Raw genomic sequence first — 19,680 nt, 5'->3', positions numbered from 1 at the left:
ACAGTACACTCCAATACCCAGCCGCAGTCCACGCCCATACCGTAAATTGACCATGTGGTCCTCGTGGTTTCCGCGGTTCAGATGAACCTCCTTCGGGTACACCAAGAGAAAGGCAAAGAGAATGATCAAGATCTCAATGGACTGTTTGCCTCGGTCCACAAAGTCCCCGTTGAACACATAGGACTTCTCCGGGGAGGGAAGGCCATTCTACACAAACAAGAAATACAGTCAAATGCCACAGGGCGAGAAGGGGACAGACGGCAAATCCCGCCCTCCCTGCGTCCTCCGCACTGCCACCCATACATATATCCATGTTCCAGCTCCTCTGATTCACAGCATCTTTATCATACACAGGTTTCAGAGTAGCAGCTGTGTTAGTCTGGATTCGCAAAAAGAGAAGGAGTACTTGTGGCACCTTAGAGACTAACCAATTTATTTGAGCATAAGCTTTCGTGAGCTACAGCTCACTTCATCGGATTGCATCCGATGAAGTGAGCTGTAGCTCACGAAAGCTTATGCTCAAATAAATTGGTTAGTCTCTAAGGTGCCACAAGTCCTCCTGTTCTTTTTATCATACACGTCAGCAACTAAAAAGAATCAGTACTGTCATCTAGTCATTGTGCCCTATGGTGAAATTCCTGCCCCACTGATGTTAATGACAAAACTCCCCTTGACTTTTCTAAGGCCAGGATTTCACCCAGTATAATGCTAACTGTACTGTAAAGGATTAGGCAGAAGGAAGCTGGTAATTCGATTGGCTGACTCCTCTGGTGATCCAAATGGCTGCAGTTCCATTGACTTCTACAACCATTTACCCCACCTGAGCGTCTTGGCCAGTATCTGCTCTGCAGCCTCCTATCACTTTACATGTAGGGATACAAACAAGTGGTAAGAAAACAGTCAGGTGTTGTCTTCTAGCTTTAAAAAATTGACTATTAACCCTTGGAAAAAATGTACAACTAGAACAATAGCTGTAATAACAGATTTAAACAACAACCAGGGATAAGCTTTTGTTTAGGGAAGCCATTTCCAAACCAACTGAGCTGAACGTGAGAAGGCAGCTTTGAGAGCTTGATGCTGGAGAATACTCCCCACTGCAATCGGTGGGACTGCTCCCATGAGTAAAGGCCGCAGGATGGGCCAGTGTGACTCTTAGCAAAGCACAGTACATACCTTGTAAAATATCAGAAACAAGTCATCCAGCCGGCCATGCAAGTCTCCTAACACATGAAAAGACATTCATTTCAGGGCATGCTTTCCTCCTCCCTGACATTTAACAAAGCAAAGCTGTTCATGCTGTCGCTTAACAAAAGGGACGGCCATTAAATCGCTTTCCATAAATCAAAGCTGCTTTCCGTGTCCCCGGACCCACTAGATGTTGTCGTCAGAAAAAGGGGTCCAAAAGAGGTCGAATCATTAAAAAAATAAAATCTCCACCTAGTCCCACAGAAGCATCTATTACTGTTTGCTGCTACTTACCATGCATTGCACTCCCATCCACATACACAAGTCTCCCATGGGCAATTCCTGTGCCCAGTTACACTAACTAAAGACGCTCTGCCTTTAGTTACTTCTACAGACACTAATGGCAAAACTGGGTCTATTCAATAAAGCAGCTAATTCTTAAGGATGCATCACAAGCCTTGTTCATTCTCCTTAATGATTAACTGGGTTTTATGGTTTGGATTCCCCCGAACTGCTCTCGTGGAGCACCCCCACCCAAGCCCCCTTCCCTTCCACAACTTCTCCTGTTACAGCAGAGCTATAGCAGCCTGAATACTAGCATCACTAGATTCACTGACCACAATGTGCATGGCCAAGTCTCAGGGCAGTTCTATTTATATTCCAGCGGCTGAACTGATCTAAAATAGGGAAAGAATACAGCTGACAAAGCTCCCGATGCTGAGCAAAGCCTAGTCAGTATGGAGACTCAGGCCCTCTAACGGTTAGGTTTGATTTGACTTGAATGCAGCAGGTAAAGGTGAGCTTTGACACCCAACCTGATTTCCCACTGTATACAGAGACACAGCGATACCATTTTGAAGCTACACCATCACAAGTAACAGCACCGGATCCTGCTCTGTTATGCACATACTGGGGTCACACACCTATTACAGAGCAGGATTTGGCCTACACTGTTTTGCATTTAAGAACAATCACCATCCACATGTGTGGCTGCTAGTTCTGGATGTTCGAGGGGGTTTCCCTTTGAGCGCTCTTACCGCAGACAGTGATCTCCTCGCTGTAGCAGGTGGAGACATGGTTGATGTTTGGCAGCTGCATGAGATGTCTCCTGGTCTCGTGCAGGAGTTTTAAGACATAATGAGCGTGGAGCTGCTACTGGGAGAAATCAAGGGAATTAGAGTGGGAAGTTCACCACATGACAGTGTTCAGGGAGCAGAGGCAAACGGGCTTGGGCAAGCTATTAGTATGGTACTTCCAAATGGAAAGGGCCACCTAACACGTTACTGCTAGTAACAAGGTGTCCAGGAGCGGTCCGGGGGAAAGGAGACCTGGACTGTGTACATGGGCCAGCCCAGCTGAGATAGCAGTAGCCAAGTTAGGAAGGACTAGCTGCAATTCTTCTATGTGGGAGTATGCTAGGGGCCAGATTTTGAACAGCGCCTTTCACTGAGAGCAATGGGAGCTGCTGCGGCCTGAACGTGTTTGAAAATCTGGCCTGCCGAGAGACAGCGAGAGTTAGTGTGTTGTGGCACAGGACAAGGGCAGCTGTTTTAGTGGTTACCTGTTACCACCTACAAGCTCCAACAGAGATCAGGACCCTGTTGTGCTAGCATGGTACGTACACCGAAGAGACACTCCCTGCCAGGAAGAGCTTACAAACTAAACAGATAAGACAGACGCAGGCTGAGACAGGAAACAGCAACAGAGAAGGGAAGTGACTCGCCCAAGGTCACATGCCAGTCTGGTGACAGAGCTGGCAATAGAACTCAGGACTCCTGGCTCCCAGTCCAGTGCACTATCCACTAGACCTTGCTGCCTCTCTTCCAGACAGCCACAGCCCAGATATTCCAGGTAGGAAAAGAGTCTCCTCCAGGCGTTTCTTATTTTTAGTCTTCCCCGCAGAAAGTGCGACTTTGCGTTGCCTTGTGTCCAGGTGAAGCACACGTATCGAGGATTTCTTTAATGCTGCTGAACTAAGGGCACATCTTGACGAACAGTTAGTGCGTGGCAAGCTGGGTTGTAAATCCACCTCACACTGCCCTGCTGCGCACTAATTGTCCAAGTGAACCCTGCCTGCTCACCTAGTGAGCACTGACCTACCCCTGTTCCAAAGTGGAGGAGACCAAAGTTCATTATGGGACTTTGAATGTACAGCAGCAGCACCACATGGATACTTAGTGCACAGACGGTTTGTCTAGCCAAGCCTTTGTAGAGACACCAGAGGTCTCTCTCTCTCTCTCTTTTTTTTTTTTTAACAGCACTGTTCTTGAAGGAGAACGTCTCAGAGAACTGCTATTATGCAAGGAGCCACCACCTTGTTAACTGAGCTGGTCGGGAACTGGACTTTCTGTATTACAGGAAATTTGGGGGGTTTTAAATTTGTTTTCATTCTGACTCAGAATGAAAATAAAGCCAGTTAGACATTCTCCAAGATACCCTAAGAGAAGCTAAAATAAAAGAGAAGGGATCAGCGGAACAGCTAGAAGAAAAAGAGAAAATACAAAAAGAGAATCAGGTTTTACAGGAAATGGTAAAGAAACTAACGTTAGAACAAGGTAGGGCCTCTGCCAATCACAACCGCTGAGAATCTATTATTAAATGTCTCCAAACAAAACTGGGGTTTGCCACCTGCCAAGCAACAGCTGTGCTGGCAGGAGAATGGGACCAAGCCCAATACGGCGAGATCCCCGACTGGGAGCGAGAATGGGACCCTAGTGAAGCTTGGAATGGAGATATATGGGATGAGCCCCAGGGATTGGAACCTTTCAAACAAAACCCTATTGCAGCCATACGACGAACTATAGTCACAACCCCCGCAGAGGGAGGGGGAAATACAACTATCACCACTGTCCCTGTATCAGCCACTGACCTAAAAGCCATGGCTGATCGTCCGGGACCCGTTAAAAAGGACAGTTTCTCCAGATGCTGTTCTAATGCGTTTTTGCTCGCCAGAAGGGAAGAGCTGAACGCCACTGAAGTCTGCCGCTTGGTGGGCGGCTGCACGGCTTCAGAGATTCGGAGGGTCCTAGACAGGATTAGAGTCGACGAGAACAGCAACATATTGACTGTAATGGGACTTTTTGGAGAGCAAATAGGCAGGCACAATTTCATAGCACAAGCCGTAGCCACAACCCAAGAGCCCCTTGAAGACCCCCAGAATTATTTAACCCGATGGGGTCTGATGCAGATAATGGCTGGCTTAACACCGTTGGGCAACGCCACAGCACTGGATACAGTGGCATTCAGTGTACAATCCTTAAGAGACTGCTGCTTCCCTAACCCCCTACTACTCCGGGAGACTTGGAATTTGGCAAGAGGGTGGCCCAGCTACCCTAGGGGAACTAAGAGGCTTGGTCCAACAAATAACTACCCATTCGGGACCACAGCCCACTATAAAAAAAAAGAAAGTGCTGCCTAGGTAGCTGCATTAGAACCAGCAGTTACATACACCAATGAGCGCATCACAAAGGGAATCACGGGGTCCTGAGGAAGATATACTAGAGGACAATCCCGTGGATGGGGAAACTGGGGGCGACAAGGAGATCGGTTATATCCAGACCTGCGGTAATATCAGACAGCTTCCTCCCAGCAATCAAATGAAGGACGTGGGCACACGGAAAATGAGGTTCGCCGGACAGGGCAAACCGAGAACAGTGGAACAGGGCCCCTACACTAGAACTAGTCATGGAAGCCATGAGGTTGAAAACCCCACCAAAAGAGGTGGCTAGCGTAACTCCTAGTGCACCACGCCCTCCTTCCTCACTGTAATGCTTCCCGGACCCACTCCCTTTTCCGGGGCAAGAATAGAGGGGCCCTCTGAATGAGGAAACCCCCCAACCCCCGTAGGGGCACAGAGATGGAGGTTCATAGGCACGATCTCCTGGGATCCCAGGGGATGACCACATCCACCTATGTTCAGCAGGGTGGATGTACCCCTACACTAGCTGTAATAGATACAGGAGTTGCTGTATCCTTAATCAAAACAACCCCAAAAGCAGAAAAAAAAGATTAAAACAGGTAGCTTTGAAATCCTTTCAAGGGAAACCTAGTCTCGGGTGAGAATGGACCCAAGTCCCCTTTTCGGTGCAAGGGTTTGAGACATTAGGGGATTTGATCCAAACTCCTGATATGGTTGATGAAATTATTCTGGGATCTGACTGGCTGTTCAAAAACAATGGGGTGATTAATATGCCTAGAGGTACTCTTTGGAAGTTAGAAATTTCCCTCAGTATGGACTCAAAAGAAAACAGATTGCGGTAAAATGAATGCTTGTGTTAAGATTGTTGGGGAATGTGTGCCTCCCCAAAAACAAAACTCCTACCCGAGAGAGGCAGAGGCGCGATTGGTGCAAACCATCCAAGAATTAGAACAACAGGGGGTCATTCGAAAAATGAATTCATGCTTTAACTCCCCTGTGTGGCCGTTGCTAAAGGCAGACGGTCAATCCTGGCGTCTAACAATTGATTATGGAAGAATCAATAAGGGAGTCATTCCTATGGTCCCTATTGTGACTGATATGACACAGGTCAAGCAAAAAGTGCTAGCCACATCTAAATATTTCTCAGTTATTGATCTGGCCAACTGTTTCATTGCCATACCCCTACACCCGGGCTCACAAGATGGGTTTGTCTTTACAATAAAGGAGCAACAATGGACCTTTTGTCGGTTGCCCCAGCGATATCACAACAGCCTGGCTATTGCCCATTGGCACGTTGTGGCTATGCTAGACCAGTTGAGTCCACAAGAAAGGTCTTTTGTGTTTTCATATGTAGATGATATTTTGATATTTGGGGAAACTGAGGTGCAAACTCAAACACTAACGGAAAAAGTTTTGGCACTAATTCAGGAAACAGGGTTCAAAGTATCCTCAGACAAGGCTTGCTCAGTTGATGCCACCTCAGGTTACATACCTGGGCATAGTCATTGAACAAGAAGGGAGACAAGTAGATCAGAGGAAGGTAAGGGCACTGGTGGAAATGCCGGCCCCTACCGACACCCACTCTTTTAAGAGTTCTGCTAGGAAGATTCAATTTTCTTAGACCACACATTTATAAATATGCTGAAATAACTCACCCATTGTGGAAACTGCTAAAGAAAAAGACAAAATGGGAATGGGGAAAAGAGCAGGACTCCGCTTTGAGCCTGCTAGAACCGAAGGCTCTCACAGCCCCAGCCCTGCGTTTCCCTGATGAATCACAGCCTTCTGTTATTCGTTTGACAGCCAATAACATGCCCTTGGCTGCCGCACTATTACAAAACAACTAAGAGGGAAAGCTAGTGCCGGTAGCATATGAATCCTGGAAATTACAAGGAGCAGAAATAAATTTTGACCCCTGTGAATGAGAGTGTCTAGCAGCCGTCAGAGCAGTACAATCTTTTGAGCCCCTCACAGGAACGACCCCTATTACTATCCAAAGCACCCACACTCCTCTCAAGTACATTTTGTCATGGAGATTGATGGGAGGTAAAGTCTCAAACACCCAAATGGCCCAGTGGACGCTTATTTTAGTTAATAGAGGGGTGACCACAGAAACGGTATCCAAGCCAGACATGCTAACATGCCCTAATTGAAAAAGGGAACCAATATGAATGTCCAGAGGTCACTCTGGAGCAAAGAATTGCCTTGGTAGAGGCACCCACACTGGAAGAATTAGATCCCGTGAGTAAAGAAAAGCACGTCTGGCTTACTGACGGGAGTGCAATGGTAGTAAAAGGGAAAAGATGTGTAAAATACTCTGCCATTAAGTTAGAAGAGGAATCAGAGTAGCAGCCGTGTTAGTCTGTATCCGCAAAAAGAAAAGGACGACTTGTGGCACCTTAGAGACTAACCAATTTATTTGAGCATAAGCTTTTGTGAGCTATAGCTCACTTCATTGGATGCATTCAGTGGAAAATACAGTGGGGAGATTTATATACACAGAGAACATGAAACATTGGGTGTTACCATACACACTGTAACAAGAGTGATCAGGTAAGGTGAGCTATCAGGGACATTTAGACAATGGATTGTTTCAGCATACCGAGCTCCATGCAATTTATCAGGTTTTAAGGCAATATGAAAATTCCCCATGGCCCATGTATATTTATGCTGACAGTGATTTTTGAATTAAGGGGATACAGTTCTGGATACATGATTGGTATAGGAACGGGTAGAAAGCAGCAGATGGAAAGGATATTGCATATTCAGAGGAATGGAAATGGATTTACCAGTGGGTAACAAAGAACCCTAAACAGTTAAAGGTGCGACATGTAAAGGCACACAGTAAAGGAACGGGTATGGAGGCCACCTGGAATAATAGGGTAGATATAATAGCCCGACAACACGACTCAGCAGTTGTAACCAAAGGTCAGAAAAGGAATGTCTGTGCTGACACATCTGAGCCAACAGATGGCACTACAGACCGCCCTAACTGAGTTCCAGGAAAAACAGAAAGACGGGAGTTACTTAATGTAACCCATCAGTTTATGCATGAATGAGCAGAAGGTTAAAGCAAGCAGCAGAATGGGAGTGTGTGGAAGATGATGTTAAAACATGGGTGCGAAATTGTGTGCTATGTGCTCAGGACAAGGCTCATCCTCTGCACTGGCAACCCAGGATGCAGCAACGAAGGCTCGGGCCGTGGCACAGGGTTCAAATTGATTTTATTGACAAATTGCCAAGGAGGAAGGAAGGATTCCAGTACTTATTGGTAATAACGGATTCCTTTTCAGGATGGGTGGAGGCATTTCCCACTAAAAATAACAGCACCAGGGTGGTGGCCAAAAAGTTGTTTAATGAGGTAGTATGTAGATATGGCACCCCTGAAATGATAGATTCTGACAGTGGGGGAGCCTTTGTAGGAGAAATCTTTACAACAATGATACAAGCCTTGGGAACTAAACAAAAGCTCCATATACCATATTGGCCTCAGTCCTCAGGCCAAGTCGAGTGCATGAACCGCACCGCACTATTAAGGAAGGTTTTAGAGTAGCAGCCGTGTTAGTCTGTATCCCCCCCAAAAAAGAAAAGGAGGACTTGTGGCACCTTAGAGACTAACAAATTTATTTGAGTATCAGCTTTCGTGAGCTACAGCTACATAGGCTCAAGAAAGCTTATGCTCAAATAAATTTGTTAGTCTCTAAGGTGCCACAAGTCCTCCCTTTCTTTTTTTTTTTTTTTTTTTTTTACTATTAAGGAAGCACTGCAGAAGGTAGTAAATCACACAGGAAAAGACTGGCCGGACAAACAGCCTCTGATTTTGGCTGCCATCCGCAGCAGTAATAGACTAAGGACAAAAATTCAACCCTTTCAAATTCTGTTTGGACATCCAATGGGCCTAATGATTGATCCTAGTTACCTAGTACAAGGTCAAGAAGAGAGCTCTAATATAACTCAGCATGATTATTTTCAATGGCTCAAACAGTTACAAGAAGATAAAACCACCCTCCAGTATAGGGTTAATCAGGCCATCAGACACATGAACAACAAAATTCAGAAACAGAGGCCCACAAAGGCAGCCCTGTGGGAAACGGGACCAAGTCATGTACCTTAAAATGGGGAAAAGGGGTCACTCACTGGAATGAGAATGGATAGGCCCTTACTCCATAGTGGACTGCCTTCGCCCATTGGTATACCGCATTGAAAAAGATGGAAAACTGAAATGGGTCCATGTTTCACAAATTAAACTGTTTACATAAATAATTATGTTTGAATTCTTTGCAGAAAAGAACATCCCGGAACCTTAGCACGAGGTGCTGCTTAACCATCAGAATTTTAATCCACAGAAAATGAGACTCCAGTGTAAGGTCTGGCTTTACCTGCTTCTGGGAACTTTTAGTGCCCAGATAATTAGAGCAATCATGGGAGAAGATGCAGCCCTGCTCATAAACCAATCTTTAAGGAATAATTCCCTCCCTGCCAACCAATCATGGATTCCTACCTGTGATCCTCAAGGAATGGTATGATAAAAACACTAGCCAACTCTTAAAACCCTAAGGAAATACCTATGTATAATCTCTGGGAAGGGGAAGTGGGATTTAAGGTTTACCTTATAAACACCACAGGAATACCAAATCACTGGGAAATAGGGATTAAAATAGAAGGTCCTTATGGGGATAACAACTGGCATTCCAGCTACCCACGATTACCATATCAATGAGATAAGCCTGTTAAGACAGGGACAATACTAAGAGTTATTGTGGGATACTGTCCAATACCCCGTAGTAAACTGAGCCTATGGTTCCCGGACACACGCATCAGAACCTGGACCAGGGACTATGCCTTTGAAAGAGGTACCCCGATTAAGATAAAGAAACCAGAATTGTTTGTGACTCAGTGTGATCCAGTAAAAGTCTTGTTAAATCCACAATTAGTAAAAATGAAAATTGGTATGGATTGGACTCAGCTGAACGTGTTTAAATTGGAACCCAAATGTTCACCCTACTCCCTTCCTATTCTAAAGGCCTGGATAAAAACACATCAACACCCCAATGGCTGAGCAAAACGAGATGTCGTAGACACCATATTAGGAGGAGGTGGTTTTGGAGCAGGAATTATTAATACTGTAGACCTGGAGATAACTAAGAATAAGTTAAGTTCCTTGCCACAACTGCAAGATAGTCTCATTCACAAGCAGGCAGATATGACTGTGGACTTGGTACAAATAGGCCTGGGAAACCTAAAAGCAACATGGAATATGTGGGGGTGGTTGACCACCACCTCCCGGCTGCTGTATAAACAACAAATAGAAGTAGGGAATAAAACTGCCTTGGCCATAGGATGTACTGAGATGCAAATTCTTAGTTTAGCATCACTTGAACATGAACTATTTTGGGTAATATCTGGGAATGTACAGGTATTAACGCATCTTTTAAAACAATGGAAGAGGTCCTTGTTTGACACCTACAAACATGAACGGATGCAATATGTTTCCAGCACGGTTAAGTCTGATTTGTTATTAGGTGAAATTATTGTAAAAATTGCTCACGCACAGTCTGTGGAGACAGAAATATAGAAAGTGAGCCCGCTCCCAAAATTGACAATGGGATCCTTTTGGCTACCCCAGGTTATGTGTCAGTGGGCTGGGAAAGAGAAGTAATTTTTGGACACCCGAGGGTGTATGGAGTGGAGCCCTCAGAAATGGGTGTGCTTGTCCCTACCTGTCACCACAGAACCATGCAGCAAGGACACATGCTTGGGAACATGCGTATGGGACAAACTAGAAAACGTGGCGTGTTTTATACAACAAATAATGTGTATGTGTTACATCCTGGGAAACAGTATTCTGGGAGGATGCAAGTATTAGCCAACCCTCAGGGAATGAATGTAGACGTAATGCCCATATATTATATACTAGCCCAATATATATAATGCCCATATATTATATACTATAATCATACGTACTATTTACCAAAGATAGAAGCAGCACAGAGCACTATAACTGCCGCTCCGGTTAATTTCTCTGTTACCCTTGGCCTGGATTGGCACGATCTAACTGATTGCTTGTTGTCAGAAACAAAGGTGACTCCGTTTTTACAGTAAACACAGAGGGATATAGGGAAGCGTGTCATTCAAATATTACATGCAAATGGAGAAATGCTAAAAATTGCTAGGTCTGAAAAAGAACTGACAGGCTATCACCGGTAAAATGTTTTTACTGGCTGGTCCCTGACTTCTAAGGGCATATGGTCTGTTTCACCCATTACTAGTTGTGTTAATATTGTCCTGTGTTTGCTTGCTAGGAATATGTTGTATGTGCTGTTGGACAAAAAGAATGTTTTTTAAATTACAACCACAAGCTCAAATTGACTCTCAGTATATTGCTATGAAACAGTTGTATAAAATATGACTCACTCAAGAATTATTCTTGAGAGGTCAAAAGGGGGACATGTAGTAGTAGGATTTTATGTTTGTATTTTGTATAATTTAGAATGAAGGACAAAGATTAATAATGTAGTATGTATTAAATGTACTGATGTATGATTTGACCATATCCTGCCAGCCAGCTTTTTGACTAGCAGAAAAGAATGGCCTAATGGGCCATTGGTAGAGATGCATCAGCCAGAATCAGTGTCTGGGCTGATTTCAAGGCAGTAACTGGCCTTTGAGGGTCACCAATTTGTTGTAAGTTTAGCATTTTAAAATAAGAAAAAGAATGCAATGATTGTTTTTCTTTTGCATTGCAACTTGATGTTCCTGTTCAAAATGTTCTGTGTAAATTAATTCTGGTGTTGTGTGTGAATGAGGAATGGGTGTTAAGAGAGAAATGTGAAGGCCATCACCGAACCAGATATTCTAGGGAGGAACCGAAGACAGATGCAAGGGCGCCAGGAGGCTGCAACACACCCCAACCGAAATGTCAGAGGAGGGCAGATTGACGACTCTAAAGATAAGACAGGCACCTATCAACGGTGACAATATAGCTTTGATCAAAACCAGCAAGGGGTAACTCCCTGAGAGACTTGATGAAAGAATAAGACAAAGGATGAGAAGGACAATTTAGGAAAATGAGCACTCGTCAAACAACAATTTATTACAGCATGACGGCGCAAAACTCATTGGTCCCAATGAAAAAAAATCACTATATAATCAGGGGCCTTGCCATGAAACTTTGGTTTTGTCCTGCCAAGACTTCCCCAGAGCATTGTATCACGACCAACGGAACCCAGCTCCTCCCTATCAGTGATCAACGAAGCTGGCCACTAGATTGATCCGGACTCTAGACTGGTAACTATAACATCGACTGGCGGGACAGTGTGTGTGTGTGTGTGGGGGGGGGGGTGACTGAAAGCATATGCTAATTCTTGTATCTTCAATAAACATGGCATATTGCCTTCCCCCTGAAAAAGATCCTGGGTGCTTCTTATAAGCATAACAGCTTCCATCTTCCAGCCAAGGGGAATGGATTTCCCTTCAAAGCTGCTCCTAGATCAGTTGACAGAGGGCTTCACTGGTAAACAGATGCTCACCTCCCCGTTCAAACAGGGATAAATATGTAAGGCCAAAGTCTCTACAGGTGTCAATGGATCCAACTCTATTGATTTTAACTGAGCAGTGCCCATTTACACCCGTCAAAAATTTGAACGTAAGAATATAAGGACGGCCATACTGGGTCAGACCAATGGTCCATCTAGCCCAGTATCATGTCTATGACAGTGGCCAGTATCAGGGCTTCAAGGGGAGGGTAAACAACAGAGCAATTTTGGAGAGATCCACCCAGTCTTTTCTCACCTTCTGGCAGTCAGAGGTTTCGGGTCACCCTGAGCATGGGGTTACATCCTTGTCTATCTTGGCCGATAGCCACTGATGATCCATGAACTTAGACTGATTATTTTTTTATCCCAATTATACTTTTGGCCATCACAACCTCCCATGGCAACGGGTTCTACACTTGTATGCGCTGTGAAAAGGTAATTCCTCTTGTTTGTATTATATCGGCTGCCTATTAATTTCATTGGGTACCCCCTGGTTTCTGTACTCTGAAAGGGTAAATAACACTTGTTATTTTTCCACACCAATCATGATTTTATAGACCTCTAACATATCCCCCGTTAGCCATCTCCTTTCCAAGCTGAGCGGCTCTAATCTATTTCATCTCTCCTTAATTGGAAGCTGCTCCATACCCTTAATCATTTTTGTTGCCCTTCTCTGAACCTTTCACTTCCACTACATCCTTTTTGAGCTGGGGTGACCAAAACTGGACACAGTACTCCAGAAGTCGGTGCACCATGGATTTATATAGTGGCAATGTGATATTTTCTGTCTGATTTTCTATTCCTTTCCTAATAGTTCCTAACATTCTGTTCACCTTTTTGGTCAGTAGCCTCCAGAATAATCAAATGTAGATTCTGTGGGCCCGTGAAGCAAAAGAAGGTGATGTTCTCAAAAATTTCCTCTTCATATTCCTGACCACGTGTTTGGAAAAAAAGAGGCGGACAACCCCCTAGAATTATCCTTCTACCACCCCACCTCCATGGCAGTGCAATGAGAGGGAACCACTACAATCCCCCTTTGGGAGTACTTACTTGTTTCTGTTTGAAAGCTTCGAGTAAGGCAGTTGCATGATCAGGCAGCAGTGGGAAGGAGAGATGGGGTCCAGTGTAGGAATCTGGCACCTCTACAGATTCATAGTCGCAGAGTTTTTCCAGCTCTGTGTCTTTGTAGCTTTCTTCCTCCGTCAACATGCGGCTAATGAAGTCCCCTGGGTGGAGTTTAAAAAAAAAAAAAGGGTATTCGGGCCCAATGTGTAATTTCAATGACTTGCTAAAGATCATCAGGCTGGAGGGGTATTGGAGAAAAACCCTGCAGTAGGCTCCTCTCAATGTTTTAGGCTTGATTCCAAAGCACATAATCAAGTTAGAAACTAGACTGTGTCTGCATTAGGAGGAGAGGAGGGAACTCAACCTGGTCAAAACTCAGAATTTGCTGCATGGAGGAAATTTTGACATTTTGAAATTTCTTTTCATTCCGATGCAAAACGAAAACAACTATTTTTGAAATTTCCCATAAAACAGACATTCTGAAAACTCTGAGCTTTTGGAAACTTTTCGTTTTGAAATTCCAAAATGAAATTCAGACATCTGAAAGAAACGTGGACATTTTCCAAAATGAAATTATTTTCAAATTTTGAAAAATAAAAATAAAAAAATTCTCTCCACAGGAATTTTCACTGAAATCAACATGTTTTTTTTAAATGTTTCAATCTTGACAAAAATGGGATTTCCCACAGAAAAAAAATATTTCAACAAAACATTTCCATGCAGCTCTAGATGTGACTCTGACTAGATGTAGGCAAGGCCCAGTATGCTCTGTGGCAAGCATTTCTAAAAGCCCTCATGATTTCTGCAGCATTTTGGTGCAGCCAGTCTGTGGTGAATTTTTTGTGTTTTTTCTCACCAGAATTAAATGTGAAAATGAATGGTATAACAAGGGCAGCGTCTCTTGTGTTATTAATTTTGATATAATAGTCAATGTATTTTACTCTTCTGTATCCAGATCTTCAGTGTAGCCCAAATGTATTATGTATTGACAATACAGAATCATGTTGTAGGATTTGTTGAGGGAGAAAAAGGTGGGGCACCCAGTTAAGCGAGAGAGGCACTTTGAGATGATGGGATAAGCACATCAGATGGATGTATTTGCTGAAGCGATCAGCAGTGAAATAGTTAATGCTGACATGTTACCTGTAGAGTTAGAGGTAACACACCACTGGGGGAAACTGGGAAGTCCATACCCCTTAGAGCTACTGTTTTCAGGCTGTCTATCAACTCAGGAAGGCAGCACTGCACTGATTTGCAGTCATATTTTTACAGTTCTCGCCACAACCATGAGGGCTAGAAACTTAATATTTTTAAAGAAAATTAATATTCTGGAGCAAGTTCTCCAAGGGTGGAGTCTGCAGCTGCAAAATCATGGAATCCACAGGACCCTGATTATTATCGTTAGGGAACATCTGACAATGACAAGCTCTTTTATAACAATAATATTATGGATGTGTACTTTTATTCCCCCCTACCAACTCCTTGAGGGGTAGTGGCTGCTCCAGATCCCCCATGGGATCTCCCTATTTGACTCCTGACCCCACTTCAAACTCCTGAGGCCTGCGTTATAATCATGGTCTGTCTAACGCATGCACTGTAGTCATGGATCCATTTGACATCTAGACAGGTCTCCCTTCAGATCCCTGTAAGGTCACTCCTTAATCAGCTAGAAGTATCAGCATTGAGCCATGTGAGTCCACCTCCATCTCCACACCCTGCACTGAGCGTGCAGCCTTCAGTGCCGCAAGTACCATATCTACGTATGGAATACACAGGCTTACTCTCTTTGCTGCTGCTTGGGGTGAAGTGGTCCATAAGGTAGCTGAAGAAGTTGTGAAGCTGCAGAAGACAAGAAGGAGTGCCATGTTATTCACCCTAAGTTATGAGCTAAAGCTTTGAAAGCTCTACCGCGGGGCGTTCTTCAGAACACAGCTCCCCCTTTCACCTCCTTCCTCCTCCTTTGCATATTGCACTGTATATACAGCAAATCCGGTCACAGCTGTTCTCATTGTGGAGCAGAACAGTGGTCTATATAGACCAGTATCCACTCTCCCAAAGAGGCCAATGTAAAATAATTCCATGGAAGATGTAAAACCCACAAAATGTAGCCAATTGTGTAGTATTACACCATGGGGGGGAAATTCTCTATGAGCTCTAGGTGGCTATTAATTTATACTGTGACGCCTGTGGATTGATAGTCCTGCTCATTTCTACCCTGGGCAATGAAACTACCGATATACTCTTATTCCTATAAAAGACCCATCTTTTTTTTACTCTTGCTGAGCCGTTTGCCTCAAAATATCCCACTGCGGAGAGATCCACTCATTAATTATACATTGTGTCCAGTGATATTTAAGTAACCATCTTTCCAATTTAATGCTAATTGTTAACAGCCAGATTTTCAGATGAGTTCATCCCACTGGAAGCATGTTGGGTATTGAACAGTAAAAAAAAATCTGGCCCTGGGAGACCAAGAATAAAGGGCTTCATCCAACGCCCAGTGAAGACAGTGCAAATCTTTCCACTGATGTCAATGGGCTTTGGATCAGGCTAAGGATGAGCATTACCTTATAACTGCTTCTGGAGTGCATGCAAAGACTCCCTTTGCTTCACTCCACCCTGTTTTATTTCAAGGGATTTGCAGGTATGGAAAATAAGAAATCATAGCATCCCTCTCTGAGGGTCTGTCCAGATTTCAATTTTCCCTTCAGCTACTGTTTCTCTGATCTAAAATATCTCACCTGCTGAAACAAAAGATGCAAACTTCTGCTTAAGACAGTCAGGTGAGAAAATGCTGAGCCAAGTTAAGCAGTAAGCGCTCATGTGGCTTCCCTCCTAGTGTTCATAAACCCCCAGAGAGGAGCTGTGACTGGAGGCTGGGTTAGCAAATTACGCCCAATCCTGTCCCATTTCATTTGCTCCCCATGGCTTCACGATTAAGTATTTCTGGCTTCCATCATACACAAGTGAACAGGGACTAACAGGCAAAAGAAAGTCAACGTGAAAAGAGCCAGAAGGGGGCTAGGAAGCCATCCGGATGTCAACACCTTACCAGAAAACAGACATCAACTAATACCAAGTATGAAATATAAATAAAGGAGGCAGCAAATCAGGAGCTGCTATTTCATTGCAGGAGACAACTTTTCCTGCCAAGCAGCCACAGAAACAGCCTTCAGATGTCTACCACAAAAGCCTCGAGATGCCACCCACTCATTGGCAGGAAGTGTCACGCAGCTCATGCCTGCTCAGGCAGAACAGAAAACACACATAAGAAAGGGGAACAGAGAAGCTTGCGAAAAAAATTCCTCTATATTTAAAACCCAATTGTGGAAGTCACTAAATATGCATATTACTCACTTACCTACCACATGATCTTACAGTCACCCTTCTCCTCCCCTCGTCTCATCCATTCCCCTCTGCTCACACACATACAGTGGATCTTGTATTTTGTCTTCATCACTGATCAATTTTTATTGCAGTTGCTCCTAAAGGCCTCAACCCAATCGGGGCCCACAGGATTTAGATGAAATGCTAAAAGATGGCATGTGCAAGGCCCTGTACATGCACATAGTTTCTGCTCTAAAAAGATTCCAATTTAAACAGACAACAGGAATTGTATTATCCCCATTGTACAGATAGGGAACAGAGGCACAGAGGATAAGTAAGTGACTTGCCCAAGGCCGCCCAGAAAGTCTGCTGCACAATTGGGAACTGAACCCAGGTCTCCAAAGTCTCATCCCAGGGCCTTCCTCTCCGGGAAAAGATTGTGGGGGTCTGCAAAGCACTATGCACATCCATGGCCCGATAAGAATTACGAAGACAACAATGACAAAGGGCACATGATTCCATTGTCTCCTTCTCTTTAGCACCATACCTTGATCTGATCCTGCTCACAGGAGTACTCTATGGATTGGAAAATTCTCCATGTGCACCTTCGGCGCATCTCTAGCCGGGCAACATAGCGTCGATACCATCTTTGGATCAGGACAGCGGCCTTGAAGGCTGTGACACAAAGAACAGAACCAGAGAGCTGAGCTGCAGTATCTCAGCACCAGGGCAAGTGCTCTTCTCCCTCCCAGCTATGCAGGGAAAGAAGGGAGTTTTCTCCTTCACAGCTGAATCGTAGGAAAGAATTAACTCAGGCTGGCCAGAAAAAGAGAATTCCATTTTGGCATTTGGTTTCGTATCAGGATGAAACTAAGATCGTTTCCCATTTAAAAATGAGAGAACGAGACAGACCTGAGACTAGCCAACAGCCCACTGGTTACGGCACTCACCTGAGATGCAGGATGCCAGGGTCAAGACCCTGCCCCAAATCACAGAGAGCAGGGTCTTGAACCTGGTCTCCCACATCCCAGGTGAGTGCCCAAACCACCAGGCTCTTGGCTGTTATGAGGTCTCTCTCTCTCTCAGTTCCATCCCGGACTCGGGAAACCTTCCCAGAGAAAGTTTAGTTGAAACAGACAGGTTTTTACGTCAACAAATGGGTATTTTCCAACCAAAATCGTTTTGCTGAAAATTTTCCAGCCAGCTCAGATGTTAACATGACGTTATCAGTTGTTCTTCTGGGTAAATCCTAACTAAGAAACACTTTCTCCACTGTCATGAAAGAAAAGTCTGATCCCATAGAGCTCTGTCTATTGTCAAAGACTCCCAAGACACTTCTAGCTCTACCTGGTGGCTCCTCATGGCACAGTTATTATTTAACCAAATCCTGCCTCAAAAAGCTTAACTCTAAATCGACAATTTCCACTTGACTCTCAAGTATCATTATTCTCATTTTACAGATGGGAGCTGGGCCATAGGGATATTAAGGGATTTGCCCAAGGTTACAGAGTCTGTGGCAGAGCCAGGATTTGAACCCAGGCCTGACCTCTGTCCAGTACCTTAATAAAGCTGGGCTTTGCCTGCTCTAAGTCAAATAAATACAGGGCCTGATTCATCACTGCTACTCTAGTTTTACACAGCTGTCACTACACTGATTTCAGAAGGGTTACACTGGCACAGAACTGGCCTAACACACAGTGATGAAGCAGACCTGAAATCTCTACCTCTGCTTTAACCTAGCTCTCAGCACATTTCTGTAGGCAACTCTTGCCCATCCACTCTGAGGTGAGCCTCCAACCCATGCATTCCTGTATAGGAAACAAGCATCTACTCCCCAGAACCACTGGGAACACACAAAAGCCACCGCCTGGGTTTGAAACATGCTTCCGGCCAATGAACTGTGCTAATACTTAGCACGCATATATCAGTAGTGCTTTGCATTTTATTCATTCATTAAGCAATCCCTGAATTTACAGCTATTCCCTGCGCTAATAAAAACCTGAACACAAAGGCAACATCCTGAACAACCCTAAAAACAAGGACACCCATCGTAAGTACAGTAGAATCTCAGGAATGGAGGTTGTTCCTAACTCTGAACAAAACATTGTGGTGGTTCTTTCAAAAGTTTACAACTGAACATTGACTTAATACAGCTTTGAAACTTTACTACGCAGAAGAAAAATGCCGATTTCCCTTGATATCTTTAGTAGTTTACATTTAACATAGTCCTGTACTGTATTTCCTTTTTTTTGTTTTTGGTCTCTGCTGCTGCCTGATTGTGTACTTCCTGGTTCCCAGTGAAGCATGTGGTTGACTGGTCAGATCATAACTCCAAGGTTCTACTGTAATCCATCACAGTCAAAAGCCACAATGAACACATATACTTTGCACACTGCCCTATAAATGGCTGCAAACGTATGTGACCTCAGACTAGCGGGTTAGCGTGAATTTGAGGCTACCAACCTCAACTGTTCAAATCTAAGGACTGTTAGTAACAGCACCTCAGCTGATCTCATCACGGCAATGGGACATGAGTGGAGGCAGATAGCTCAGGTTTAGGTCCTCGCAACCTGAGCTAAGATTTCAAGACCAAAATGAACACCTGAAATTGCACCTGGGGACAAACAGGAAGCTAGTGCAGCCTTTGGACTGTTAGTGTAATGTCCTCTCTATGGCCAACCTGCAGGCAACCATGTTCTGCAGCAGTTGCAGTGTCCCAGCGGTCTGCAAGGTTAGCCCGGCATGGAGCACACTGCAGTAATCCAAGCTGGAAGTGACAGATTACACACAGGAGAGATGAGGTCTCAATCCTCACACTCGGCAGATTCATCGCTTCCAAGGCCAACACTATGCTCATCTATTCTGACCTCCTGTCTGACACATGCCACAGAACTTCCCCAAAAGATTTCCTAGAGCAGATCTTTCAGAAAAACATCACCTCTTGATTTTAAAATTGCCAGCAACAGAGACTCCCCCCCCCCCCACAACCCTTGCTAAATCATTCCAATGGCTAATTATCCTCGCTGTTAAAAAACGTACACGTTATATCTGGTCTGAATTTGTGTAGCTTCAACCTCTAGCCACTGGATATTGTCCAACCTTCATCTGTGAGATTAAAGAGCCCATTGCCACGTATTTGTCCCCAGTTAG

At 44.3% G+C, this 19,680-nt stretch overlaps 1 protein-coding gene across 2 annotated transcripts in view; it reads right to left on the bottom strand.

The window, feature by feature from the left end:
• Nucleotides 1–19,680, bottom strand: part of PPEF2 (protein phosphatase with EF-hand domain 2) — a 39,282-nt gene that overhangs the window by 10,047 nt on the left and 9,555 nt on the right. The window contains exons 3-8 of one of the 2 annotated variants that reach the window (XM_073340418.2): nt 17,078–17,205; nt 14,985–15,042; nt 13,189–13,364; nt 2,223–2,337; nt 1,174–1,220; nt 41–207 (exon numbers count right to left, since the gene is read on the bottom strand). In XM_073340418.2, the coding sequence (XP_073196519.1) occupies nt 41–207; nt 1,174–1,220; nt 2,223–2,337; nt 13,189–13,364; nt 14,985–15,042; nt 17,078–17,205 (691 nt within the window). The remainder of the gene's footprint in view (nt 1–40; nt 208–1,173; nt 1,221–2,222; nt 2,338–13,188; nt 13,365–14,984; nt 15,043–17,077; nt 17,206–19,680) is intronic. The other variant, XM_073340422.2, reaches the window with a different exon arrangement.

This window comes from Lepidochelys kempii, chromosome 4 (assembly GCF_965140285.1).
Source record: "Lepidochelys kempii isolate rLepKem1 chromosome 4, rLepKem1.hap1, whole genome shotgun sequence".
In the NCBI taxonomy this organism is placed as follows: Eukaryota; Metazoa; Chordata; order Testudines; family Cheloniidae; genus Lepidochelys; species Lepidochelys kempii.
Note: the sequence above shows the minus strand (reverse complement) of the source record. Positions and strands in the feature narration are given on the sequence as shown.